The sequence below is a fragment of the Biomphalaria glabrata genome, chromosome 5 (assembly GCF_947242115.1).
Source record: "Biomphalaria glabrata chromosome 5, xgBioGlab47.1, whole genome shotgun sequence".
In the NCBI taxonomy this organism is placed as follows: domain Eukaryota; kingdom Metazoa; phylum Mollusca; class Gastropoda; family Planorbidae; genus Biomphalaria; species Biomphalaria glabrata.
The window spans coordinates 28,364,977-28,392,842 of record NC_074715.1 but is presented as its reverse complement, the minus strand read 5'-3'; the positions used below and the strand labels follow the sequence as shown (position 1 = coordinate 28,392,842).

The window sequence follows — 27,866 nt, the reverse complement described above, 5'->3', positions numbered from 1 at the left end:
TTGCTTCCAGAAAACAAAAAAGTAGCCATTTTATCATAACTTTGAACGATCTAAAATATCAAGATATCAGATTTTCAATATCTTTTCTAGTTTATGAGATCTAAATGGAACAGACGGGCAGACAGACAGACCACACAAAACTAATAGTGGCTATTCACCTTTCGGGGGCCGCTAAAAATGAATCTTTCACATTATTCCTATGTATTTTTTAATTTTAAATATGATGTTGTTTTTTTTAATCTTTGAGACTTAAATTTTTATTTCTAAATAAGTTTTGCTTTGCATTTTATTGTAAACATTTTATCAGATAACTTTTATTTTCATATTTAAACAAAATAGAGAAAAAGGTGAAAAAAAGTAAGGAACCAAAGGGTGAGAGGAAATCAAGGCAGAAGATTGATGCTCAAGGTAGGAAAAATAATAAATAAATAAATTCCCCAGAATATTTATTTATTATCAATTTATATTTTAATTCTAAAAAAAATAAATTTGTATTAAAGCAAAATGATGATATGAATGAATAAATCTTTCATTATGTTTACATTTTATATTTGTTATGAAGGGACAGGCAGCACATTTAAAAATGTTGGTTTAAATTCTAATTTAGTGAGTAAAAATTAATTGATTACAACCAGTTTTGTATAGAATGAAATTATATATATATAATTTTTTTTTTAAACACTACATTATACTCTTGATAGTAGATGCCTTATAAAAACAAATTAATATAGCTTGGATATTTTTTACCTATTAAATAGCTCTATGAAAGTGTGTGTTTGTATTTACTAAGCTACTAAATTCAGTAAAGGAATATTATATTTTTTAAACCTTGTCTTGTTTGCCCAGGCCTTTACAGTTATTAGTTAAAATAAGAAGGTACCTCAAACAAAATTTTTATGAGATGATATGAACAATACTAATTAAAAGACAAATAATGAATCTTAAGTATTCATTCAAATACACACACATTAATAAAACTAATAGCATGACATGAAAGCACACCTGGGTCACAATTGTGTAGATACGATATGGGCCCATACAAAGCCTACAGAGCAACTCTACAAATGTATCTACACTCAGATCAATTCCCTACAAGTGACATATATGAACTCCTTTTATTGCCACTCCACAGAAACTATAATGGTGAATCAATCATGAGCTACTAAATAAAGATTAAGCATAATAAAATGAAACTTATACAATAATGGGGAACAAGAACAAGGCCACAAAAAGAAACATCCATAAAGAAAAAATGCACCAGAAACAATGACATGAATAAACCATTCCTTTGGTAACAGAGACATTCTTTGCTCAAAGTGTCATAGTGCACAAATAGATACCCAATAAAACTTGCTTGATCTGCGCATGACAAGCAGTAGAACTACATCTAAATATAAAACTGAAGAGCCGAAGAATAGCGAGAGTGTATACGTGAAATTTTTTTGGAAGGATGGTTTGTAAGGGATACTAGAATTCATGGGCTAAAAGTATATAGCAGAGCACAATAATCAGGCCGTAAACAAGAGAGATTAAAGCAATAAAGATTTCATGTTAGCTTCACCCCAAATTTAATTAATAATTGTTTATTTTAATTCCCTTAGGTGAACCTAAAAGAAAGAGACCAACAAAAAAAACTACTTTAACTTTACAGCCTAGAACAGACATTAAAATTTTGGCTCTTGATCCTCTGTTTGAAACAAGGTTTGGTTGTTTGAAACTTTTTTTAAAACTTAAAATCATTACATTTATGAGGAACTAGCAAAATGTATTTCTATGTGGTTCTCATAGTCTTATGAGACAATTTATAAGCGAAGTTAAATTACAGGTCTTAATTTTTTTTCCTTGCATCGGGGCAGAAACAATTGTAACTAAATAAGTCAATTCTAGAGCAGCAAACTTTGCCACAGCTTATGCATGAGACTTATCTGTATTTAGAGCTATCAGATTAGGAATCTTTCTTTCTCATCCTGTCTGAGGCTGCCTCTTAGTGCTTCACCTCCCTGTAAGGACTGTACCTGCATGAACAGTCTCCATGCTGTGGGTGATTTCATCTTTCCGACAGTGCATGACGAAGCAGTGACTTGATGAATACTTATCATAATAGACATAAAATTCTTTTTATCTCTTAAAAAAAATCAACTTGTATTTTAAATTAATTAAATCATATTTTAATGAGAAACACAAATATTCATAATCTTTTCTCTGAGGTCATTACAATTTAAAGTACACATTCTCATCACTCTACATTCAAACCACTCTGAGATCTGATTGTAACAATCTTAATTTTTTTTACATAATTTTACCTGTTAGCATTGTTTTTCAACCAACTGTGAATATTTCTGGCTAATTCAATTTGGTGAGAATAAGCCATAGATAACACTAATACCATTTGAGAGTTTCAATTTGTTTGTTGTTTACCAAGTACTTCTGTATTTTACAGGGATCCAATGCCTTATGTTTCAAAAGCTGCCAACTCCAGACTTGTATTTAGAGCTATCCATTTGAAGGATAACAAACTTCTCACAAAATTGCTCAAAGATGGTAGCAAGATTTATAAGGTAATCTGTGTAACATTTTTTGTACACCCAAAGTTCAAACTCAAATTATTATACCAGAATCACCATTCAGATCAGATTTCTGTATTTTTCCCCATGTGCTCCGTAAGGTATTACAGATGTATGAAATTCGCAATCTTATGTTTTATAAATCCATCATAAATTTATAGATTACAATTTGGTATTAATTTATAGGTTTTAAATTACTTATCAAACAACATACATGTGAAAAATTGTAATAATCTTTGATTTCTTGTGTTTTAGTTACATCACAAGTCTCTAGATAATGAAAACACTCCTGCAAGTGCTGCTGGCTTAGCCAATGACAAGAACATTCTTTTGACTCTTCTGGAGGAATTTTTTGGAAAGAAATTCAAGGACAGATGCAAAAATAACAAGGGAGATAAACACTTTCTTGATAAATTGGGAACTGGAAGGCAAGTATTCGAAATAAAAACAACTATTTATTAGTTGGAATAATGAATAAAAATTGTGTTGATACCAAATCTAACAAATAAATAAGATATATTTAATAATAATAATTATAGCTTTTATATAGCGCTACTTTCATGCTTATAGCATGCTCAGAGCGCTTTTTGGTCCAATCTCATTTGTGGACCGGTGGGGGGGAGGGGGTATCTAGGAGTTGGTTTTCCGTGCTGCCTTTAGGCGCTCAGTAAACACAACTCTGCCCGAGTTGGGTGTCGAAGCCTCCTTCTAGGTAGCCAAGACAAGCCAAGTTCAAGCGTACTTAGCCTCTCGACCACGCTTCAAACATTTTAAACACTAATCAAGAAAAGAAATGTACATAATGTTTTCATGAACAGTGAAGACACTACTAATGCATTTAGGTTGCATCAGCTAATAGAGAATAGTGTCAGTATTTCAAACAACAAGAGATAGCATATTTTTTTTTTATAAAATAGGAAGCTAAAGCTTTTAAAAAAAACTTCAGTCTGGTTTGATTATTATATATGTTTTCTATAAATCAATGCATTATCAAACATGTATGATTGTAAACTTTAGCAAAAAAAAATTTTAATTGTTTACTGTTTATCAGATACAACAGGCGTTCCTTAGGAATTAATTTTATTCGCAAGATTACAGCCAGTCGTGGAAGTCGAGAAGGAAACAATGCATTTGTGATTGTAAGTGCATTTTGAAAAAATGTTTCTGATTTTGTTACATCCATGTATCAAATACCTGCATAAATAGTATTTGTCTTTAATATGTGCAATGTATTTATTTAGCATGATATACATTGATGCTATATTAATAAAGTAAACTGTAGACCAAAATTATTAAAAACTATGTTTCTTTGTTCTATAAAATTTAAGATGTTCTCATAATTAAGAGAAGTTAGTTAATAGATCTGAATGGAAAGATGTGTTGACCAGAGCCCTCCATATGTTGTAGTGCCACTGCATAAATATATTTAATATATAGTCTAATTATTCAATTTTATATCTAATTTGAACATATAACTATATATTATATAATTTATTAACAATGTATTATGTCATTTTTATGTTATTAAATAAATGTGTGCATTATTATATAAACTTTGTGATAATTTCTTTTCCTAAATTTGTCTTCATTCTAAAAATTTCAAATTTTAATTCTTTAAAAATGTTTTAAAATTCTTTTCAGAATGATGATGCTGTCAGCTACTGTGAAAATGATTTTATAACAGAATTTCTAAAGACTAATTCAAATCCAGATCTACTTAAAGTTATAGAACAATTTTTTGAGGAAAAGAAACAAGATATCTATGTTAGTTCAATAATTTAGGTTTCATCTTGAGAGTTGACCTCACTTATTTAATTAGAATGAAGGTTATACAAAAGAACAGTAATAGAATGTACAGAAGTGAATCAGGTTGACAGATTGAAGCTATTTGAATAGGTTTAATAGACCAATATTTTTTCTAATTCAATCTTGTATTTAGCCTGTTGAATTTTTTAAAATTTCAGACTAATGTATTTTCTGTTCAAGATGTACATAAATTACTTCTGAGTGGCCTACCTTATATTGCTGGTAAAATAATCCAAGCCAATCTGAAATATAGCAGCAGAGTGTTCCATCATTTGTTTAGAGATGTAAGTGTTAGCTTCATTCTCTTTTTTCTAATTTATTTTGTATTAAATATATATTTATAGTTATAATGTTTTGTTTGGTGTAATGCACAAATTGTAAGACAAATTTCCTTACGGACAATAAAGATTATTATTATTATTACAGATGTTCCATCAAAAAAGATATTTTCTATGCATATTCATCTGTTCATGTAGTTGTTTATGGTAGTGATTTAAATACATTGGAAAGTATGAGCTCTTATATGAGCTTGTCCTAAGCTATTAAAAAAGAATTGTGTTTGCATGTCATTTAGTATGTTTTATTAGGTTATATTTTTCTTTTTCTAAGTTAAGATTATGTAATATGTAGACAACTGAGGGTCTGAAATTTTAAGTGATTATTACCAATAGCCTTTGATCTGTGATGGATTGTGTTATTTTGATTAGTGTTCTGAAATGAATAAAGCATAAATTAAAATGAAATACTTTAATAAAATAAATCCAACAAAAATAATTATATTTTTAAATCACAATATTGAAGTCACATCAAATAAATTTAAGCCAAACTAGTCATTTAAATAAAACATACTGAACAAATTTTGACCAGATCCTTGCATCTCTCAAATGTTCTTGACTAGGCCTCTTGGGCTCACAGAATGATTTTTGACCCTTTATAAAAGCTTTTTTTTTTTTCTTTCTTTTGATTCACTTCAAGTTTTCTTGAGGGAGTAACTCAAACTGAAGATACATATTCTAGCTATGGTCTATGTAAGATTTAATTGTATTTTAATTTTATGATATTTCTGGGTTTGTAAAAGTTTCTTTAAATGATTTTTTATTTTGTTAGTTTTCAGATTTTAAGATAGTTTTTCAATTATTATAATACAAAACAATTAAAAGTTTTTTGGTTAGTCACAGGTTTACCATAAATAATATATTTTGTTTTTATTTGTTTTAGATTTTGGTTATGTCTAATTATAAGGCACCTTTCTGTGTAGAAACCTATCTTTTAATGTTGTTCTCAGCTTTGTAAAGTGTAGAAATGTTTGAAATATTTAATCTTTTCCTAGTAAAAATTTATAATTCTTAACGCTATAAGCTTTTTAGTGATCAATCCTAGCACCTCATCAATTTTGTTCAAGCCACTCACATTTATTTTGAAATATCTTTTTTGATCAAACTTACAGAATATTTGCTATGAACATTTTTCTTAAGACTAAATTTACTTTCAGGTTTTACTGTTCACAAATGAAGATTTAACTGGATGCTCTCCCTCTAACTTACGCTTTGTTAGCAAAAGAGTTTTTAAGGTGGGGCTTTATCTCAATTTTAGACTAATTAATACAAAACATATTTATTTTAAAATCTTAAGCTTTATGAAATAATATTCTATGATGCTCATAACATTTTGTTTTATTAGTTTTAGCTCTATTGACTAGTCTGAAGAATTTGTAAGAGATTGTTCAAGAAAATACAACAAATGAGCTCAGCACTGCACATGTGTGAAGTTAGATTCTTTCATTTATTTACTTATTTGTTTTATCAGTTGAGTGTCTTCCACTGTGCAGCAGCAAACAGTAACTCCAAATATTTAGAAAAGCTCTTGTCTGTTCAGCCAGATGTTCATATTGTTGATAGTCGTGGAAACAGGCCTTTACATTTTGCTGCAGCCTGTGAATCACCTGACAATGTTAGATTATTGCTTGAAAAGTAAGACGTTTCTTTACATCAAGATTTTCATTTAAAAAAAAAGGACTTCTATGACTTTTTTTTTATCTTGAAAAATAAGATAGTCTAAGTGGCAAATTTCCTAGGACTTTTACTTTGATAATGTGTCATAGTCCACTGAACTCTTAAGAATAGCTGGTCTGTTAAGGAACATCACTCAGTTCTTAAGAATTGCTAATATGTTAGGGGACTTCACCCAACTCTTAACAGCTGATTTGTTAGGAGAGAAATTGCTAGTTTGGCAATACTCTAATAAAATTTGACAATAGAAATGTAATAGCCTTCATCACATGCTTTAAAGACCTTTTAATATTGATGGGGAACTAAACATATTTTTTTAAACATCCAATTTCACCAATTCAGGAAAATAATTTGTATGCCTTCTATGACATTTTCATTTGATGAAAATGGCACTCTAAATGACAAAATCTTTTTTAATGATTATAGAGGAGCCAATTTTAATGATACCAACAACAATCGTGAGCTACCACTTCATATAGCCATCCAAGCTAAAAGACCTGAGAATGTAAGGCTACTTCTTGAGGCAGCTGCAAACAGTTAGTAACTCGTATTCTTATTTAACTCTTTCTCTCCTAACTGACGATACCAACGTTGATTCCACCAGAATTTGGTAAATAATTACAAAGAGAAAGAGTTAAATGTATATTATTACTTGTAAAATATTTCTTAAATCTTTATTTTGTACCTATTTTTCCTCTTGTTACAACTCTACATATTCAAAGACAGGGGCTTACTTCCTATGTATAAATATTTCCAGTGCCTAATAAATATTTACAGTGCCTGTTTTGTTTTTACATAATGTTAGTTTCCTTTTATCAGTTAAGGTTTTTTTTGTCTTCTGTAAGTTATTCTCTTAATGAAGATTGTCATACTCAGCTCAGAAAAACTTGTTTGGTGTATCCAGTATTATACACAATTCAGAAAAACTTGTTTGGAGTATCTAGTGTCATACACGGCTCAGAAAAACTTGTTTGGTGCATCCAGTGTCATACACGGCTCAGAAAAACTTGTTTGGTGTATCCAGTGTCATACACGACTCAGTAAAACTTGTTTGGTGTATCCAGTGTCATAGACGGCTCAGAAAAACTTGTTTGGTGTATCAAGTGTCATACACAGCTCAGAAAAACTTGTATCCAGTGTCATAGACAGCTCAGAAAAACTTGTTTGATGTATCCAGTGTCATACACAGCTCAGAAACACTTGTATCCAGTGTCATAGACAGCTCAGAAAAACTTGTATCCAGTGTCATAGACAGCTCAGAAAAACTTGTCTGGTGTATCCAGTGTCATACACAGCTCAGAAAAAAACTTGTTTGGTGTATCCAGTGTCATACACAGCTCAGAAAAAAACTTGTTTGGTGTATCCAGTGTCATACACAGCTCAGAAAAAAACTTGTTTGGTGTATCCAGTGTCATACACAGCTCTGAAAAACTTGTTTGATGTATCCAGTGTCATACACAGCTCAGAAAAACTTGTATCCAGTGTCATAGACAGCTCAGAAAAACTTGTTTGGTGTATCCAGTGTCATACACAGCTCAGAAAAACTTGTTTGGTGTATCCAGTGTCATACACAGCTCAGAAAAACTTGTTTGGTGTATCCAGTGTCATACACAGCTCAGAAAAAAACTTGTTTGATGTATCCAGTGTCATACACAGCTCAGAAAAAAACTTGTTTGATGTATCCAGTGTCATACACAGCTCAGAAAAAAACTTGTTTGATGTATCCAGTGTCATACACAGCTCAGAAAAACTTGTTTGATGTATCCAGTGTCATACACAGCTCAGAAAAAAACTTGTTTGGTGTATCCAGTGTCATACACAGCTCAGAAAAAAACTTGTTTGGTGTATCCAGTGTACAAATTTGTTTGTTGTATCCAGTGTACAAACATGTTTGGTGTATCCAGTGTACAAACATGTTTGGTGTATCCAGTGTACAAACATGTTTGGTGTATCCAGTGTACTAACGTGTTTGGTGTATCCAGTGTACAAACATGTTTGGTGTATTCAATGTACACACTTGTTTTGTGTATCCAATGTACAAACATGTTTGGTGTATCCAGTGTACAAACATGTTTGGTGTATCCAGTGTACAAACATGTTTGGTGTATCCAGTGTACAAACATGTTTGGTGTACCCAGTGTACAAACATGTTTGGTGTATCCAGTGTACAAACATGTTTGGTGTATCCAGTGTACAAACATGTTTGGTGTATCCAGTGTACAAACATGTTTGGTGTATCCAGTGTACAAACATGTTTGGTGTATCCAGTGTACAAACATGTTTGGTGTATCCAGTGTACAAACATGTTTGGTGTATCCAGTGTACAAACATGTTTTGTGTATCCAGTGTACAAACATGTTTGGTGTATCCAGTGTACAAACTTGTTTGGTGTATCCAGTGTACAAACTTGTTTTGTGTATCAAGTGTACAAACTTGTTTGGTGTATCCAGTGTACAAACTTCTAGGAAGTGTTAATAAACTCTCTTTTAAAAATGTTCTATGAAAATATTTTTTGCACTTTTGAGCAGAGTTCTTTTTTTTTGTATCACAAAATGTCGATATGGAGAAAACATTTAAACTTTCATTCTATAACAGTGCCATGAAAGGAACATTTATGTCTTATAAGCACTGTTGATTTTCTTTAAAGAAGGTGCCGTTTTAAAAACATCCAGATATAATTGTACATATTTAGAATTATAGGTCTTAAGCGCTTCCGTGCTGTGTCTTTTGTAGATAAGTCAAATGAAATCAACACAGGCAAAAGGTTTACAATATAAGTTAGTCGACGCTAAATGTTGAATTAGTAATAACTATGGAAACCGTCGAATGTCTTGAAGCTAAATCTCTATGTCCATAAAACCTGCCTTTCTCTTAAGCCTTCAAAAGTAGTATGTTTACATTTGGCTATTCTTCCTCAAATTCAAGTCTTGTTTTTACTAGTGTGTCATTGTCTCTTAGTCAAAAGTTTCCCTTTCTATGAAACAACTTAATTCCTGCTCGTGCCATAACATAGGTTATTGGATTCATAAAAAAATTCAGCTTAGAATTTTAGTTCTATTTTTCTTTAGTTGGCAACATGGGTTCAATTAAGTGTCCTTGACATTGTTTAGTTTATTTAAAAAATTTCCAATTGATTCAATATGTATCCACCTACTTTCAATGATCTTTGTCCTATTTTTTTAAAATTTTTATAATAAGTTTTCTTACGTATTAATTTTAGCTAATTAAATGTGATTGTATTGTCCTTGTAAGTTATGCTGTTTTTGTTTTTTTCCCAGACCCCACCAAAGATCCATTCTCTGACAGGTTTGGCACTGGAGGTGTAAATAGATGTGACAACTCTAGTAGGACTCCACTACACCTTGCAGCAGATCACTGTGTTTCTGTAAGTGAACTTCAGAGCATTCATCACATTCAATTCAATGATTCAAGTCATCTAATACTATTTATGTGCTGCTAGTAGTTGTAGTAATACAGTAGTTTTATTTTAACATTAATGATCAGCTAATCAACTTTTTAACTTGTGCAGAAAATAATTTGAGACTCTTTTTTAATCCAATAATAAAATGATAATTATGCAAAAATAATTGATAAATAACAGATTTCATGGAAGAAATGTAAACTATCCCTCATCACTAAAACATAATACTGTGATCTTTGTTAGACAGTACCCAGTATCATCCTATCTATATTAGTGACTACGTACTTGTCAATTCATTGCTAATCATTTTATTTCTATGACATTATTCCAGGAAGTAGCTGAAATTCTTTTGAAATTTGGAGCCAATGTTAATGCTAAATTAAGTGTATCTCAAAACCAGTTGTCTCCCTTAATGACTGCTGCTGCCCAAGGAGATTTAAAAATGGTTCAATTACTTGTCAAAAATGGTGCAGACGTAGAACAAAAAGGTAGATCTTTTTTTTTTAAATTTTGGTTTTCATTTATTTAACATTTCTTAATTTGTTATGATGTAGATTATATTTCAGTTAATTGTACATTTTATGAAGAAATTTGAATAACCCAATCTCAGCTTTTTTTGGTGAATATTAATTTTCTAAATATTTCAACTTTGTATGAAAATAATTGGTACAGTTCTCAATACAATTTCAGATCGCATGGAACGTAGAGCAGTTATTCATGCCTGTATGAATGGCTCCACTAATGTTTTATCTTATTTGTTGAATATTGGAGCAAGTGCTGAGCACCCTGATAGCTCTGGGAATTCCCCATTACACTATGCTGCAGCTTATGGGTGGTACTTTACTGCAAAACTTCTTCTCGAGGCTGGGGTAGACCCAAATGCCAATAACATGTGGAAGGTAAGTGAATGCCCACCAGATTAGTTAATTTTATAGATGTTGCAGCATGTGATGTTTTTAATCAACTAAAGTAGTCTTGCTGCACTGCATTCTGGGGTTTAAGCTAACAAGAGAACAGGAAATGGTCAAAATAGACCTCACCCCATCATTGGAGCATCTAGAAACTTTAAAGCAATGTTACACTTTGGTTATTAGAGTATCCAGGCAGAGCTATTTACAAAGATAATTCCAAATAAACTATAGAGTGGTATTGTTCCCCCCTTGCAGAGAAAAAATTCTAAAATTTCAATTAATAGCTTTGAATTTTCATCCAAACAAAAAAAGTAAACATGCATATTCTTAAGGATGAGTTGATAGTTGTAGCATAAATGATCAATGACACCATTTTTATGGCACTTAGAATTAACTCTCCATTCATCTAATGCTCCTAAATATCATATTGTGTCCAATACAGTTGTTTCCCTAAACATAAGAATCATGCTTTTTGTTGGTATATGCTTATTGTCAAAACAATTAATATTTATTATAAAATACTTTTGTCAAATATTATTATTATTAAGTAAGCTGCCAATATACCTCATCTATAGAGACCATTACAGTAATCTAGTTCATAGTTGTGTTATAAGAAAGTTTGACATTTACTATTTAACCTTTATCAGATGGTATTTATCAAACCCTAATATTTAATAAACATTCTATATGTTTGTATTATTCAATCCACACAAATTTCTTTTGACCAGCTAACACCTGTAAATGTGGCTTACCTTAAGTCACAGGTTGGTATTGTTCAGCTTCTACTCAATCATGACAAGGTGGACATTAATTTTGCAGATGATAATGGTCAGTTATATCTCAAAATGTTTATTCAGTTCACTATCTAACTAAAAATATAATTAATTTATATTACATGTGACACTCAGATCTGTTGGGGCTCCTGAGCTCTGCTGTACAGTGTAAAAGTTTTGGTCACCTTGCTGACCACACATCTCTATTCCATAATAGTCACCTCACATTACTTGTCCTGTTATTCCATAATAGTTCACCTCACTTTACTTGTCCATTTATTCCATAATAGTTTACCTCACTTTACTTGTGCATTTATTCCATAATAGTTTACCTCGTTGTACTTGTCCTGTTATTCCATAATAGTTTACCTCACTTTACTTGTCCATTTATTACATAATAGTTAACCTCGTTGTAATTGTCCTGTTATTCCATAATAGTTTACTTCATTTTACTTGTCCTGTTATTCCATAATAGTTAACCTGACTTTTCTTTTCCTGTTATTCCATAAAAGTGTACCTCACTTTACTAGTCTTGTTATTTCATATTAGTTGACCTGACTTCACATATCCAATAAAGCTTATTTAGGACACCTGACAAGTTTGTCTTAATAATAATAGTTGACAACTAAAGTAAAATATTCAATTTGGAAAACTATTTGCCCTATACAATTTTTGTTTGTAGGTAAGACCTTGATATTCCATGCTTGTGAAAGTGACCTTCTGCAGCCAGATCTAGTGGAGCAAATCAAATATATTATTGAGCAAAAAGGGGCACTATGCAACATAAGAGATAACTCTGGACAAACTCCAGTTTGTAAATTTTTCACCTAACATTACAATAAATGTTTATTCAATACTAAATGAATGTTTTTCTTGTCAAATTGTATGTGGCAATTTTATATTTTTTATTTTTCTTTGATAGATCTTTTTTTTCAATGTTTTTTTTTTTTACTGACAACTTTTTTTTTGAAAGACACTTGTAGATATCATGTAACTGATTTATGTACATCTTTGTGTGATATCTTTAACACTCATTATATATTTTATTCAAGCTCCATTGCTTGGCTTCCAATTCAGTTAATGTTGATGATGAAGAAAAAAACAGTCAAGAAACTTTAAAGGTAAGCATATTTTCAAGTGCAAATGAAAAAATGTTAATTATTTCATGTAGATTTCTAATATTTAGAGAAAAAAAACGATCCTTTAGTGACACTATTTTTTGTTATCGAACTGTTTTCAAACAGACTGAAGCTTTTAAACAAAGTGTCTCCATAGCCCAGTTGTTAATTAAACATGGCTGTGACGTGAATGCTGTTGATGATAATAATGATTCTGCTGCAATGATGGCACTCAGTGAAGTAAGTTACTTAAAAAACATTTTTTATCAAATAAGTTTTTTTTTTATCAAGTTAATTTCAAAAATTTAAATAAATCTTTTTCTGTCAAGTTAACTTCAAAAGAGGGCATTGTTGCTGATTGAAGTGCTTGGCCTCCCAAATGAGGGGTCTTGGGTTTCAATCTCTGTGAAGACTGAGATTTTGAATTTCAAGATTTTTTTGCCTCCCCCCCCCCCCCCCCCCCCCCCCCGTGCACCCAACTCTGATGTGTACCTGTCATTAGTTGGGGAAAGTATAGGTGTTTGTTCATTTTTTTTCTGTAATTTCTACTTCAAAAAGTATAATATGTAACAATCAGCTATAATGGAATGCAAGTTATCTTGAATGCTGAACTTTTAGGAGCTTAATTTTGATTGTGAGTGTACCAATATTTTCTTGATTGTCCATGACAGTTTTAGCCCATTATTTTTAAAACCTTTCCTTCAACTTGTATTTTAATTTCAACTTAGGTTATCAATTTACCTCTTTGTGAATATTTACTGGAAAATGGAAGTCCAATATTAATGCCTGCTGGCTCAGAACGATCCACTACCATGTTGCATAGTATAGCAAGTTCCTTGTGGGAAGCTCCTTCAAATTTATGCAAAGTGTTTAAAGTTATTCAGAAATTTGTGAGTGCTTTAATTCCTTATAATTTTAATTTTTTACTTGTTAACCATGTTATTAGTTGTATTTTTTTTTTAAATAAATATTTTAAAATGTAAATGTTGAATATTTGACAGAACTATCTTGACACTCTTAAATCTATGGCAAGTTATGTCGACTGTCTGGGTTTCACACCGCTACAAACTGCTTGCTTGACAGCTTCGAAAATTTATTGGGTAAATATTTTATGCATAAATTATTTAAAACACATATTATTTTAAAAACACACTTAAGGAAATATTTGTTCAGTAGTTGGATTTTAAAGTTTTTTATTAAAAACTAGATCGATAGAGATAACTTTATACAGAATATATTCAATATATTCAACTAAAAGGTGACCCGACAAAATAGCGCCAACAAAATAGTGCGGACAAAATAGCATTCCCAACAAAATAGCGCAAGACAAAAAAGCGCATACTTATATATAATGTGTATAAAAGTACCGATTTTAGTAAGTAAAGGTCCTGGGCAGCATTTTTGTGGAGGTCTCTATCTTCTTCAATATTAATAGATCTAAAAGTATGCCATATTTGCAGAGAAAGAGATTATTTTAAAATGTTATCACATTCTCCTATTTCAAAAAGTTTAAAATGCGAAACTTGCTAAAAAAAAAAATATGATTTTGAAATGTGGTGACTCCTTTCAAGTGTTAGTTATATAATGATGTGTTACACATTTGTGTTATAGCATAATCAGAAATCTTGATTATCTGCACATCTCTCTTTGATCAAACAATGGCGTCTCTTGACCCAACGTTGGCAAACTTAAGTGTGTCAGGATTAGTTAAGGTGGCGATCACATTTCTTATACCGCCAAATGTTTGTTTCATCTCAGGCAGTGACTGACCAATTCAATCATTAATTTTGCTATTTCCTGTCCGTCTATGCCTAACACCATCACATAGATATCAAAGTTCAGGAGTGTCCATTTGGATTGTAGGCCTCAATCAACTTCCCTTCTCTCCCAAGCTCGATAGAAGAGTTTACAAACTGGTGCACCGACAACTTTCTAGAACTGAATGTAACAAAAACTAAAGAACTTATAATAGATTTTAGAAAGAAAAAACAAACTATACGTGAACTGCAAATAAACACTACATCTATAGAACAAGTAAAGGCATATAAATATCTAGGCGTTATCATCAACAACAAGCTTTCATGGGAAGACCACCTTGGAACTCTGACAAAGAAAACAGCCCAGCGACTCTTTTTTCTATACAAACTCAACAGTTTTAAATTAAATAAGAAGATCCTTGAGACATTTTACGGCGCGACTGTACAAAATCTGCTAACATACGGAATAAGTTGTTGGCAAGGCAACGCCTCATCTAAACTGTTGCAACGTCTAGAAAACATCATTAAAAAAGCATCAAAAATTACACTCACAACATTACCACATTTAAAGGAACTTTTTGAACAAACGTGCCTAAGAAAAATCGAAAAAATCTTGGAAGACAACGGCCACCCGCTCCATCAGAACTACGCCAGGTCGTCGCGAAGTGGGCGACTGCTGTCAATCAAAACAAGAACGGAGCGGTACAAAAACTCGTTCGTACCTCACTCGGTCAGACTCTATCTCATTGATCAGGGAACATGAAATGCACCAAGATACCTGTGTGTAGTCGCTGAATGAACTCTTTATGTTGTCTGTTGTATTTATGTGTATTTTTCTGTTGTGTTGTCTTTATATGAGAAACGAGTCCTTGTAATCACAACAAATTTCCGTAAGGATCAATAAAGCAGTCTTAGTCTTAGTCTTTTCATGAGACAAGAATATAACAACCCCCCCCCCCCCCCCCCCCGCTCCTTCCTCTCGTTATGGTACATTACTTTCCATGACAAAAATCAGCAGTTTTGTTTTCTTAAACTCTATGTAAATCTGACAGGTATGGAAGTATCTTTGCATGTTTTTGAAGTGCACTTTTGGAATTTAAATAAATGATATATTTTGAAATAATTCATTTTAGCTTATTATAATTCTAGCATAATGTTTACATATTTTTATTTTAAGATATCCAAAGTATTTCCTGCAAAATTACTGACAAATAATGATAACATTAAAAAAAAAAATTTTTCTGTATTCATATTTTACGACATCTAAAGTATTTTTTGCAAAATGAATGAAAAATATTTGTTCACGATATTTTTTCGGTGCTATTTTGTTCGTGATATTTTGTTTGCGCTATTTTTTTGGCAATATTTTGTCGGGGTACACAACTAATGTTACAAATAATCTTACAGAATCTAATGAAAAACTAGGAAAGTTTCTTGTTTTGTGTTTGTAACTTAAATTTTATGTTTTCATTTGGTTAAGTATAATTGACTTACAGATTTTTTCTTTGCTTTTGTTTCTTTTTTTAAGTTAGCTAGAGTAAGGTGAGGTTCTAGCTAGAGTAAGGTGAGGTTCTAGCTAGAGTAAGGTGAGGTTCTAGCTAGAGTAAGGTGAGTTTCTAGCTTGAGTAAGGTGAGGTTCTAGCTAGAGTAAGGTGAGTTTCTAGCTAGAGTAAGCTGAGGTTCTAGCTAGAGTAAGGTGAGGTTCTAGCTAGAGTAAGGTGAGTTTCTAGCTTGAGTAAGGTGAGGTTCTAGCTAGAGTAAGGTGAGTTTCTAGCTAGAGTAAGCTGAGGTTCTAGCTAGAGTAAGCTGAGGTTCTAGCTAGAGTAAGGTGAGTTTCTAGCTAGAGGTAGGTGAGGTTCTGCAATGTTTAAACATTTTCTCACAGGGAATACAAAAATGTTATACAGTTCTAACTTCTTTATTGTATTGAACTGAAAGTAGGACTTATCAAAAGTGGATTCAAAACAATTTGTTTCAAATTTATTTCTGACAAGAGCTGGCTTGTCTTTAACCATAAGTCATCAGTGTAAATGTTTAAAAAATATGCAAGTGCCTGAAGAATGTCTAGCCCCACTTGTATTTTGTTGTAGATTATGCTTAGCTTTACATCTTGTAGTGTTGTAACATATATACTGATTTTACACCCAACAGGTAAACTATGAATCAATAGAAGATCGTAAAGTGTTAAAGAAAAACTGGGACAATGTCAGAGCTTTTATAAGATTATTGGTGGATGAACTAGGCTCAGATGTCAATGCTAAAGTAAGTATACCAAAATATCTTTTTGTAATTTGTTTATTTCTGAGGTCGACTTTGGTCTGATATGGCTTTATATCTTTCTTAGCATCCTATATTAACACTAAGGATTGAAGTTTTATTAAATTTGAAATGAATGCATAATTTGAGCTACTTTGGAATACTATATACTACTTAGTGGAAAGTGTTTACTTTGTGATTTTTTCGTATTTCTTAGAAATTTGTTGTAGGCCTATTTGTCTTACAATAATGATATGCACTCACCTAGCAACTTATCATTGTTTTCTTGTTTCCAATCTTTCTTTGCATTTATTAATATTTTGTGACAAAATTTGCACATTTAATTGTGTTGCTTGGAAAAATAATTTTTTTTTTACGTTTTACATTTTTTATGTCACAAAATTGATTTTTAATACCATAAGAAATTAAGAATTACTTAAGATTTGATTACCTTTACTGTGGGAAAAGAAAAAAATTTCCATTGCCATTATCATATTTTAGTTTAGAAAAAAAACTTTCAATAAGTATATCAAATTTTTATGTCATTTGGTTATTTAGTGTAATTTTGTCACAAAAGATAAAAAAAACCACATTAATGCATCAAAAGGTAGTTGTTCTCTCCTCTCCTCCTATAATTTTATGAATACTATTTTTTTTATAGCACATGTGTCTAGCCTTCTTTTAATCTAATTAATACATACTAGCATAACTAATTTTATTTGAATAAAACTAGGTACAAAAAAGATATTATGATGAGGTAGATATGCCTGCTCCCAACTCTGACAGTTGGTGGTACAGTAAAGAAACAGGTACATCTTTTTATATATTAGTGAATTGTCATTGAAACCTTTTATTTTGATGTAATCAATATTCTTAAGAAGAGTGCGGTTAGGATTAAGCTTAGGGTGTATCTTTTTTAAGATTAGGACATCATTATTATTTATCTTAAGTTGCATTAGAAATTAAATTTATTACTATTTATATATTTCCTTTCATTATTCTTAAGTTTGTCAAATTTAGAAAAAAAAAAGTTTTTTTTATGTGATATTCTATAATAGAGTTAAAATCAATACTCACCACTTCAATGTTGCAGCTGGAAGAACAGCTGCTCACATTATCATGCTTAAGAATGATCCAGAGTTTGACAGTGAATTTAAATTTGTACAGTGTGGCAAGTCAAGTCAAATTTTTAAAGATTTGGTTCTTCTTGGAACTGATCTTAATGTACTGGATGAAAGTGGAAACTCCCCTTTGTCAACATGCATTCTTAGTGATCGAGAAGATCTCTTTGAATTTATGGTAAATAAATCAGTGGGGATATTTTGTTTTACCAAATATTATTCAATAAAAAAAAAAGTTTTAGTTTTAAAATAAAGGTTAGCAGTTTTTATTATTGGTTCATTTTATTTACTTCCTTGACCTTCAACATTAGCATATGATCATGTCTACTGTGTACTGATATTTTAAGCTACTAGCTTAAATAATAGCATTATAACATAATACAAGAAAATAATAGGCAGTGTTGTAGTCATCATGTCTATAGAACATTTTCTTCAGCTTGAATGGTTTATTCATAATAGCATCAACTCTCATTATACCTAACTCCATGGACGTAATAGATTTTGTTTGATATATCTTAATAATCTGAATTATAATAAGCCAGTGTTCTTATCTTATCTTATAAAGTACTTCAAAAGAGTAGTATTTCAGTCCATTGCACATTAAAACTTATTTCAATTAAAATCTAAACATTTGGGTTTGAAAATACTGAAATAAGCAGATTAATGGAGATATCAACCATCTATATCCATAGTGTTCTGCCAGAATTGAAAAAAACAAACTTCCAATAACTTTGATAGTAATAATCATACTTGATATTTCAATGTCTTACTGCATGAGTTAGGGAAAGCAAGATTGTTGGCAGTAAGTAACACACTCATTCAAATCTTGCCACAACGAAGACCTGACTTGACATCCCCTCTCCAATAGACTATTTGGTTTGAAGTGAAACTTTAACATTGTCTTAATGAAAAGAAAAAAATGTTCTAAGAAATAAATTACATTAATTTTGTAGCACATCAAGAAATGTAGTATAATATCAAGAAAACCTGATTACATAGCATTTTCTCATCTTCTGTTCATGTCAGTGTTTCAAGGAAGTGATTTTAGTTTGACACGTGGAAGTTATTGTTATTGTTCTAGTAGTAAGGCTGAGTTGGACAATGGAGTCAAACTGAATTTCCATTTTGTTTGGACCAATAGAATTATATTATCTAAATTGTCAAAAAGTATAAACAAAAGTATTTTTCAGGTAACTAAAGGCAATTGTAACTTGAATCTGAAAGTGAAACATGAAAAAGATCAATGGATACATCCTCTTATTTTGGCTGCTACAAGGTAAATCATCTAGTTTTTCTCAATATTTATGGGAATGCGTGGTCTAGAGGCTAAGTACGCTTGAACTTGGCTTGGCTACCTATGAAGGGGGCTCAAGGTTCGACACCCGACTTGAGCTGTACTAAGCGCCTAAAGGCAGCACGGAAAAACCTTCTCCCAGATACCCCCTCTCCCACCTGTCCACAAATGAGATTGGACCATAGTGCTCTGAGCATGCTATAAGCATGAAAGTAGCGCTATATAAAAGCTATAATTTAATTTTGATAATGCAAACCAATGCACTTTTGCTTTTTTCTTAAATGTTTATAAAGAAATATTTAGTTTTGTGTTGATTTTCCTAGCACTCTGCTGACGTTATAACTAGCTTTATAAGTGATTCTTTAGTTTTATCTCATTCTGTTTCAAATATTTTTTATATTGAACTATAACTTTGTTCAAGATGTATATTAGTAGTTGTAATTTAAATATTAGTTTTATTAAGACGGATGGTTATAGTTAGAAACTTTTGTTAATTTACTTGAACCTAGATTTTCTGCCAATGGGACAAAGAACTCTTCAGTCATCTGTAAATTGATTGAATTAGGCTGTGATCTCAACTGTGAAGCCTCCAATACCCAGAAAAAGATACTGCACTGTGTAGCTACTGCTGCAGACCCTCAAGCAAGAGAAGGTAGGTTTCTTTCTTAGATTATGCCATCCCTTCTTGATAAATCTTGACTTTGTAGATGTTTGAGCTGACCATTGAACAACTTACTTAACTATTTCTCTCTGTATGTTGGATATTGATAAATAAGTTTTGTGTCATGATGGGTTATTTTTTAGTATTTTAGAAAATTTTAATGAATCATTAGGGTGAGAATTATTCTAAGCTTCTGGATATGGTATAGTTGAAAGACCTACATAATACATTTACTATGATTTGTTATAAACAATAAAGTAAAATCATAGAGCAGTAGTTAATATTTATTATCATTGTATGATAATTGTTTATCACAATGTTATTTCATGATACATAAAGGCATTACTGCTATAAATAATGAAGTTATGTCCATAACCATTCCTCAGAGTGTCTTCAAGACTAAATCTGGATGATGACAAATGACTTGCAATGTTATTTGAGCTTAATTGTCAACATCTTTGTTAAAAGTTTTTCCTTTTTAATTACTGCACACCTTATCTGTACTTTCTTAACACTGATGAAAGACTTTTAGACAAGAAAAAAAAATTATTGCATTACAGAAGCTTGGGGGGGGGGGGGGGGGTGTGATAAGCAATTAATGAGATTGAAGTTTCCTGCCCACCAAGGTTTTGAGCCCTTTGAAAACTCACAAATATTACAATGTCTCATCTCACTCATTTTTGTAGCCAGATTTCACTTGTGTTAATTCATTGAAAGTCTTTGTTTTTTCTTTCAGAGGTTCTCAAAATTGTGAACAAATTAGCTGAAAGAGAATACAATTTTAATAGCCTTGATGGTAAAAAGAGAACTGCAATGCATTATGCACTGAAGTAAGTGTATTTCTTATATCATTTGATTTATTTCATTTCATTGTTGTAAAGAAGCAAAGATAAGATTCATTTTAAACCACTATCGAATTAAAACATAATTCAATGATGCAAATTTTCCTAAAATTTTAAGAATTCCTAAAAAGTTTTCTTTGATTTATTTTTTTTTTTAAATTCATAAATACTTTTACTATCTTGCTATACCATGGAAGCACAATTTTAACATGCTCATACCTGGACCAGCTACAAAGCTAGACTCCTAGTGCAAAAAGAAGAAAAGCAGTCTTTATGTTGTTAAATGTACAAAAAATTGAAATTGTCTTGCATGCATATCTTTTTGTATGTTGTATAGTACAAGTAGTGTTATTTACTACATTATTTTTTTATTCTCAATATATTTTGAAAAAAACTCAATGACACTTTATTTTGGGTTACCTCTGCACCACCTCTGCATAAGTACTTGTGCAGAAAATTTCATAAAATTGTTCTAAAATCTGTTCATCACTGATAATTAGTTGTAATTTTATTTTTAGGACCAATAATGGTGGACTCAATCAAAGTTATGAATTGGAAGTCAAACTTATTGTCCTTGGCACCAGACTTGGTCTGAAAGATAAATATGGCAGAACAGCTCTGCACTACATTTTTAAGAAAGCTAAGAATGCAAAGTAAAACTACTTGCAATTATTTTGTTATAAAATTATTTTGTGTCTTTGTGTGTGTGTGTGTGTGGTTTGTAAAAATGTAAATAAATATTACATGTTTCGGGTGTTCCTTCAGAGTTGAAGATAATCTACTTCCTAGTCCAAACCTCCCATATGACGACAGGGGATGGCAAGGGACAGGGTATGATCCCAGTACCATCAAGACAACCGAAGAACAGTCCAGGGGGCATACTGCATGACCAGAGTGCCATCCCTGTTTGTGTGTTTTACTGTAATAATTGTGTTTTCATTACATATTAAACCTAAATTAAAATTTAGAAGTAAAAATATTCAGTTTCAAATTAAAACAAACTTTTAGAGTCTCTTTTATCATTTTGTAGTTGATAGGACTAGCTGCTATATTTGTTATTGAAACATCTTATGAAAGTAGAGTTATAAAATATTTTTATCTTCAGGCCTGCTTCAAATACATACAGACATTTCAATTATACAACACCAGGAAATGCTGGTTCTAATGATCCAGCTGAACTAACTAAATTGATTGGCAGAGACATGAATGTGATTGAAATCAATGAAAAAGATAAATATGGTCAGACGGTACTTCATCTTGCAGCTAAACAGGGGGCCACATTTTGTTGCATGTACTTGACTTTGGTATGTAAGGAGTTACACTCTTTTTATTTGCTCATTCACTGCAGAAAGCTGACTAGTCAAGTTAGCTAGTATTTTAGGAGAAGACAAAAAAGACCTATTTATATAAATATGCATTGTTTCCTACTAACCAGGTTGGGGCTGCTGTAAACATAGAAGATAATGATGGAAATACAGCACTGTCATTAGCCGTACAAAATAAATTTGATGGGTAAGTGAACACACATTATGTTTGTTGTAGTGTACACTGATCTTCAATATATATATATATATATTCTATACTATTAACCAATATGCAGCCATGGTGTATATTTAATTTTTGTCTTCATCTCGTGGAGCCTTTATTTTAAAAGTTAAAGTTTGCCTTTTTAATGGCAAAACTCATTACACTATTTTTTTATTTTTTAGAAATGATTAGTTATTTATTGAACCTTTAAATTTACATTTTTAAAAAATGTGTTTTCTCTAGATCATTGGCTATCAGATTAAATGTTTGATTGTTTCTAGTTGTGCTGCAACATTAATTCAGTCTGGTTCCAACTTGAAGTCAAAGGTTATCATTATACAAAATGAGGAGACAGTAAAGTTAGCTAGCAAGGAAAATAAGAATTCAGAAAGAAAGTCAAAAGGTAATAATTTCTGTTTTATTTTCTTTAGCTTTAATTAATTTGAATTTTTTTCTTCATTATCTAGCTCTCAGCTTTTGTAATACTGGCCATAGATTGCCCATGTAATAAAAAATGTTGACATGTAGTCTCACTTATGTGATGGTTTAGAATCTTTTATGCAAATGATAAGATACATAATTATAAGATGCATAGTGATTGTTCCAGGACATTATAGTGGGTTACAATGGATGTCAACATTTTTTTAAATATAATTTTGCATCATCTTCATTCCTTATACATTTTTTTTTTACATTTTCTGTATTTTCCAAATATTTAATCTCTTCTGACAAATTATTTTTAGGTAGAGAAAAAAAGGACATCTGGCAGTGGAATCCAGATTCTCTAGTGAAGGTTGCTGAGTCTGTCAGAGTTTTGTCCCTTTATCAGGTATTCATCTAATCTGGTTAGGTAGGAACTAAAATAAAGAATATAAAACATATATATATATATATATATTGCTATGACTTTCAATCAGACTCTGCAAATGATGCACTTTAATTAGTTTAATAAATTAACAGTCAATACTGTACAATTGGCAACACGAAACTCTGCACTAATGCTGCATTTTAGGTAACCATATTGTTGTACTAAAGCAGACATGCCTACAGTCCCGCATTATGCGGAACCGTCCCGCAAAAGCATAAAAAAGTTCACATGTTCCGACGTTCCGCATTCACGATTTTTTGTTCCACCAAGTCTGAATTCCGACACACACACACAAAAAAATCGCAGATTGTTCATTATTTATTAATAATGCGAAATGAAAATACTGAATGCAAAATAAAATAGATATAGGTCTGTGTTTATTGTTTACATTTCATCTCCTCCCGGACCCGGTGTGTCCTAAATTTATGAAGATACGGTTGAGCTAGATCTAGACATAGATCTAGATCTAGAATGTAACTATAAACTATAGTATAGCCTTATTTAGGCCTTAGCCTTACTCACAACTTACTGACACTGTGTCTAAGTTAATTAATTACATTTAGGTCTAGAATGTCTAGATCTAGGTCTTTAATAACGTATTTTTAAAAAATCCTTTTCTTGGATTACTTAGAAACCTAAGCCTAAGAAACCAGTTGAGTTAGTGTTAGAATAGTGACAATACTATAATCGTATAGTCTATAGTAACTATACTAGATCTAGAATCTAGTGACAATACCGTAGCCATAGATTGCCATAGATAGTAGACCATACGTCAAGACAATGATGAATGAATAGTTGAATAATGAATTATTGAATAGTCTAGAATCTAGTCTAGATCTAGTCTAGACTAGTAGAGCCATTGTCACTTGTGAGAAAAGAAAGGGATTTGAATGGAACATTTGGCTTATTAGAGTAAACTAGATCTAGAATACTATAGTAAAGTATAGTACTAGTATAGATCTACTTATTAGTATTATTACTAGGGGTGCACCGGATAGTCGCTCCGGCTTCTGCCGAATATCCGGCATTTTTTACTATCCGGTGCTATTCGGCTCCGGTCGGATATCACTACCGGATAGTAAACCGGATAGTAAAAAATACACCTATTTAATATGCATAAAGTGGACCTCGTTCCATTACTGTCTGTTATAGAATGTATTAATGCTTATATGAAAACAAAATAATGAGCTTAAAAATAGAGCCATTATGAATATGCACCAAACTTTGTTTATTATAAAGACAAGGCGTGTTAATAACTTAATATAAATAGAGATGAAACTTTACATCATAAATGTGCTTTACATACAGAGCAGCAATGGCTGGCATTTTTTTCAATTTGTCTTGACCTTTGAGTAAGTTAGTTAACATGTTAAAATGCTACATTCCTTGACTACGTCATGCTGACCAGACGTCTGTCTAGCTGTGCGGGTATATCTCCAGAGGTAGAGATGAACAACTCCCACCCCCTTTTATTTGTTTAGTCCATCACGTTGAGTTTTTTTATGGGTGGGTAACCACAAGTTAAATACGATGGACGTAGGTTTAATGTCAGCGTATTGACACTCTCTAGTGGTCACACCTTTTGAGGGAACTGAGTTTGTTTACTTAGTAGTTAATCTTTATTAGGGGGGGGGGGGGGGGGGGCTGGACTACAAGAGCCACACCTCTAATGTAACCAGGTATATTTCTAGATGAACAACTCCCTTCCCCTTTTATTTGTTTAGCCCATCACATTGAGTTCATTGATTGACAGGTGACCCCAAGTCAGATACGATGGACGTAAGCACTCTCTAGAGGTCACACGAGGGAACTAGGTTTGTTATTGTGGGGGGGGGGGGGTGGACTAGACTTTACATTATAAATTCGTATTACATACGTAGCAGCGATGTCTGGCACATTTTAAAAGCTTGTCTTGACCTTTGAGTGGTCTTGTAAACACGTAATATTCCTTAACTACGTCACGCTGATAATCTGTCTAGATGTTCGGGTATATCTCCAGAGGTAGAGATGAGCACCCCCACCTCCTTTTGTTTGTTTAGTCCATAAAATTGAGTTCACGGATAGGCTGCTGACCACATTAAGCCAGATGTCAACGTGTTGACACTTTCTAGAGGTTACATCTTATGAGGGAACTGAGTTTGTTTACTTGGAGTAGAATTTTTATTAGGGGCGGGACTACAAGCCAAATCTCTATAAGGTTAATCTGGTATGAGTTTGTTTATTATGAGATTCTCAACGGTCACTTGGACAGCTGATAATACCACCGAATCATATTTTGGTTTAACTGCCCATTGGTTGAATGAGTCATTTGACCGAAGCAGCTATGTTTTGCATTGTACAAAATTTAATGGCCATCATACGGCTGCAAATTTGCTGTACTTAAGATATTTACTAAGCCATTATCTGTATTAGATACAAACCAGAAGCGGTTTGTGGCCTTTAAAACACGAGCCTAATGACAAGTTGATGGTGTCAAATACATGAACACAAACATCTACCCACTATACAACTTAGATTGTACTTAAGAAAGATTTACGCTATAAAACCAAGAGTGAACTTTACCTTTGAAAGATTTACATTAGTTACATATATATGTTTATATATTCTGCATGAGTTATCCCACATTCTACCTTACAATACATACGCACACACCATCTCATGTTACAAAGATTAGTTTATGATAAGCATATCTGTAAAAAAAAATGCTGTTCATTTTAATTTATCAATCAGTGATAGAGTTTAAAGTAAGAAAGTAAATAACAAAATAATATGAATATAGGTATGTTATATAGAAGATTTGCAAAAACTTCAGTAAAACGAGCTGTTTGAGTCATGTAGGTATCCGGCTCCGGCCGAATATCTAATTGTACTATCCGGTTATATCCGGCTCCGGCCGGATATCAAAAAGTACTATCCGGTGCACCCCTAATTATTACATAGTCTAAATTAATTATTAGTTTCTAGATCTAAAAGTAGGACTAGCACTAGATCTAGATGATACTAAATCTAGATCTATATTGAAATAGACTTAGAAGATGATAGATTAGATTCTAGATTTCTATGTATCATTATTATGTAATAAATTTAGTTCTCAATAAGTCTATACTATAGATCTAGACTATAGAATTAATATTTAGATCTATAATATTATTATTATAATCTGTGTTCTTAGACTTAGAGGACTTATATTAAATGTAAGTCTAGACTAGTAAGTCACTAGTAGATCTAGAACTAGAGACAACATCTAGAGTGATTAGAGTAGAGCCATAGAAAAGGATAGATAATCAAGTAGATCTAGAATCTAGAATAATCTAGATCTTATCTAGTCAGTAGATTTAGATCTAGTAGTAACAAATAAAAATAGTAACATTTGAGTCTAGGTTATTAGAATACATTTTAGTTAGAATTCATCATTTATGAGTTAGAACTATTGATTTCAAACAAAGGACATAATTATGAATTAAAGGTTTTCTTACTTTTAATTATAGTATTTACATCTAATTTATAAGAAGCAAACTAGTATTGTTATTAAAGTAATTATAATTGAAGTTTTATTTATATTGCGTACAGTATGGCTGACTAACATAAAAGCATTTATGTTCCACATTGGGTCCCAAAATTCCACATTTTCAACCTGAATGTTCCACATTCTGGGTCTTGGGGGTAGGCATGTCTGCTAAAGTATGCTGGTCTCTCTGTCCCATCCTGGACTTGTACTGACTTGCTGTGCTGAACTAGACTTGACCGATAACTCTTGTATTCTTTTTTGGTCCTTCAAGGCCTTATTGAAAAATTGCAGAAAATGCCAGTCCTTTCTAAATGATCCCATGACCATATCTCTCTTAGGATTTACACAGGAAGTGTTTACACCACTCACAGCACAAAAACCTGAGTAACATGTGTCAAATCACACAATTGGTAACCCCTTCCTGTCATAACAATATATATACTGTTACCAGTTATGATTGCAATACTAATATACACTTTTTTCTTCTTGTAGGCTGCAATAGAGTTTGACCTACCAGGAGTAGCCATGTTTGTAACTGAAGCTAGCCTTGCCAAATCTGGTCTCTCTCAACAGGATGCTATTACTGTAAGTTTTTTTATTACTTTGATTTCAAAAGGAATATAATTATGAGTTAAGTCAAGTCAAATAATTTTCCATTATTTATTTTTTTATTAATAGGACGTTATTGACAAACTTTTATACTAAAAATCACTTTTTTTGAAACTCTCTGTCATGCTTAGAACTCCAAGAAAACACAATTTTACCATCACTTTCATTGTACTCCAAAGAGTTGTAATAACTTCTTTGATATAATGATGTTAAAATCTTTTTATACAGACTGCACTGAAATCCTGCAAGTACAATATAGCACTACGTCTTCTGTGTACCACAACTGATATCTCTGTACTTCATATAAAGAGAGAGCATAGTCAAAGTCTACTGCATGTTTTAGCTCTAAGTGGAGCTGACTACAAACAAAAGAATGATCCCATTCTTGTTAAGGTAACTTGTAACAATACTTTTTTTTTTATTGGTGTGTGAGATTGGGCTTTTTGCAAAGAAAATATTAAAATGTGATGGGTTGCATAATATATGATATTGAAACATCTTTTAAGGCATTTAAAAGTAGGCGGGAAAGGAGAATAAGTCAAGATCTTTAACTTAAAAAGACAATACTACTGCTTCACTTTCACTAATGGTATATTTTTATTTCTTGATTTGTTTGGAAATGATGTTATCCAAACCAAAACATTTACTTAATTTTATTGAGTCTAGAAATAGTAAAAAGAACTGGGAAACAACTGACTTTTTTGTGTTTTCTCATTTTTCTAATAAATTTTTTTAGGTCTTGTGCAAAGTTACCATCTCTTGAAGATGGCTTTCCAAAACAAATGAACTTTTAAAGACAATTTGTACTCATTAAACCAGAG

At 31.7% G+C, this 27,866-nt stretch overlaps 1 protein-coding gene across 3 annotated transcripts in view; it reads left to right on the top strand.

Moving 5' to 3' along the window:
• Positions 1 to 27,866, top strand: part of LOC106065156 (poly [ADP-ribose] polymerase tankyrase-like) — a 45,614-nt gene that overhangs the window by 3,961 nt on the left and 13,787 nt on the right. For all 3 annotated transcript variants that reach the window (XM_056031347.1, XM_056031345.1, XM_056031346.1), the window contains exons 8-39: positions 340 to 408; positions 1,602 to 1,701; positions 2,441 to 2,558; positions 2,820 to 2,992; positions 3,616 to 3,703; positions 4,206 to 4,328; positions 4,529 to 4,654; positions 5,863 to 5,940; positions 6,177 to 6,340; positions 6,806 to 6,915; positions 9,658 to 9,764; positions 10,132 to 10,288; positions 10,491 to 10,699; positions 11,440 to 11,539; positions 12,167 to 12,294; positions 12,537 to 12,605; positions 12,729 to 12,842; positions 13,331 to 13,492; positions 13,604 to 13,702; positions 16,511 to 16,621; positions 17,349 to 17,424; positions 17,709 to 17,914; positions 18,927 to 19,012; positions 19,540 to 19,682; positions 20,428 to 20,521; positions 21,052 to 21,186; positions 21,639 to 21,837; positions 21,969 to 22,045; positions 22,342 to 22,463; positions 22,804 to 22,889; positions 26,929 to 27,021; positions 27,274 to 27,438. In XM_056031347.1, coding sequence (XP_055887322.1) covers positions 340 to 408; positions 1,602 to 1,701; positions 2,441 to 2,558; positions 2,820 to 2,992; positions 3,616 to 3,703; positions 4,206 to 4,328; positions 4,529 to 4,654; positions 5,863 to 5,940; positions 6,177 to 6,340; positions 6,806 to 6,915; positions 9,658 to 9,764; positions 10,132 to 10,288; positions 10,491 to 10,699; positions 11,440 to 11,539; positions 12,167 to 12,294; positions 12,537 to 12,605; positions 12,729 to 12,842; positions 13,331 to 13,492; positions 13,604 to 13,702; positions 16,511 to 16,621; positions 17,349 to 17,424; positions 17,709 to 17,914; positions 18,927 to 19,012; positions 19,540 to 19,682; positions 20,428 to 20,521; positions 21,052 to 21,186; positions 21,639 to 21,837; positions 21,969 to 22,045; positions 22,342 to 22,463; positions 22,804 to 22,889; positions 26,929 to 27,021; positions 27,274 to 27,438 — 3,887 coding nt within the window. The remainder of the gene's footprint in view (positions 1 to 339; positions 409 to 1,601; positions 1,702 to 2,440; positions 2,559 to 2,819; positions 2,993 to 3,615; positions 3,704 to 4,205; positions 4,329 to 4,528; positions 4,655 to 5,862; positions 5,941 to 6,176; positions 6,341 to 6,805; positions 6,916 to 9,657; positions 9,765 to 10,131; positions 10,289 to 10,490; positions 10,700 to 11,439; positions 11,540 to 12,166; positions 12,295 to 12,536; positions 12,606 to 12,728; positions 12,843 to 13,330; positions 13,493 to 13,603; positions 13,703 to 16,510; positions 16,622 to 17,348; positions 17,425 to 17,708; positions 17,915 to 18,926; positions 19,013 to 19,539; positions 19,683 to 20,427; positions 20,522 to 21,051; positions 21,187 to 21,638; positions 21,838 to 21,968; positions 22,046 to 22,341; positions 22,464 to 22,803; positions 22,890 to 26,928; positions 27,022 to 27,273; positions 27,439 to 27,866) is intronic.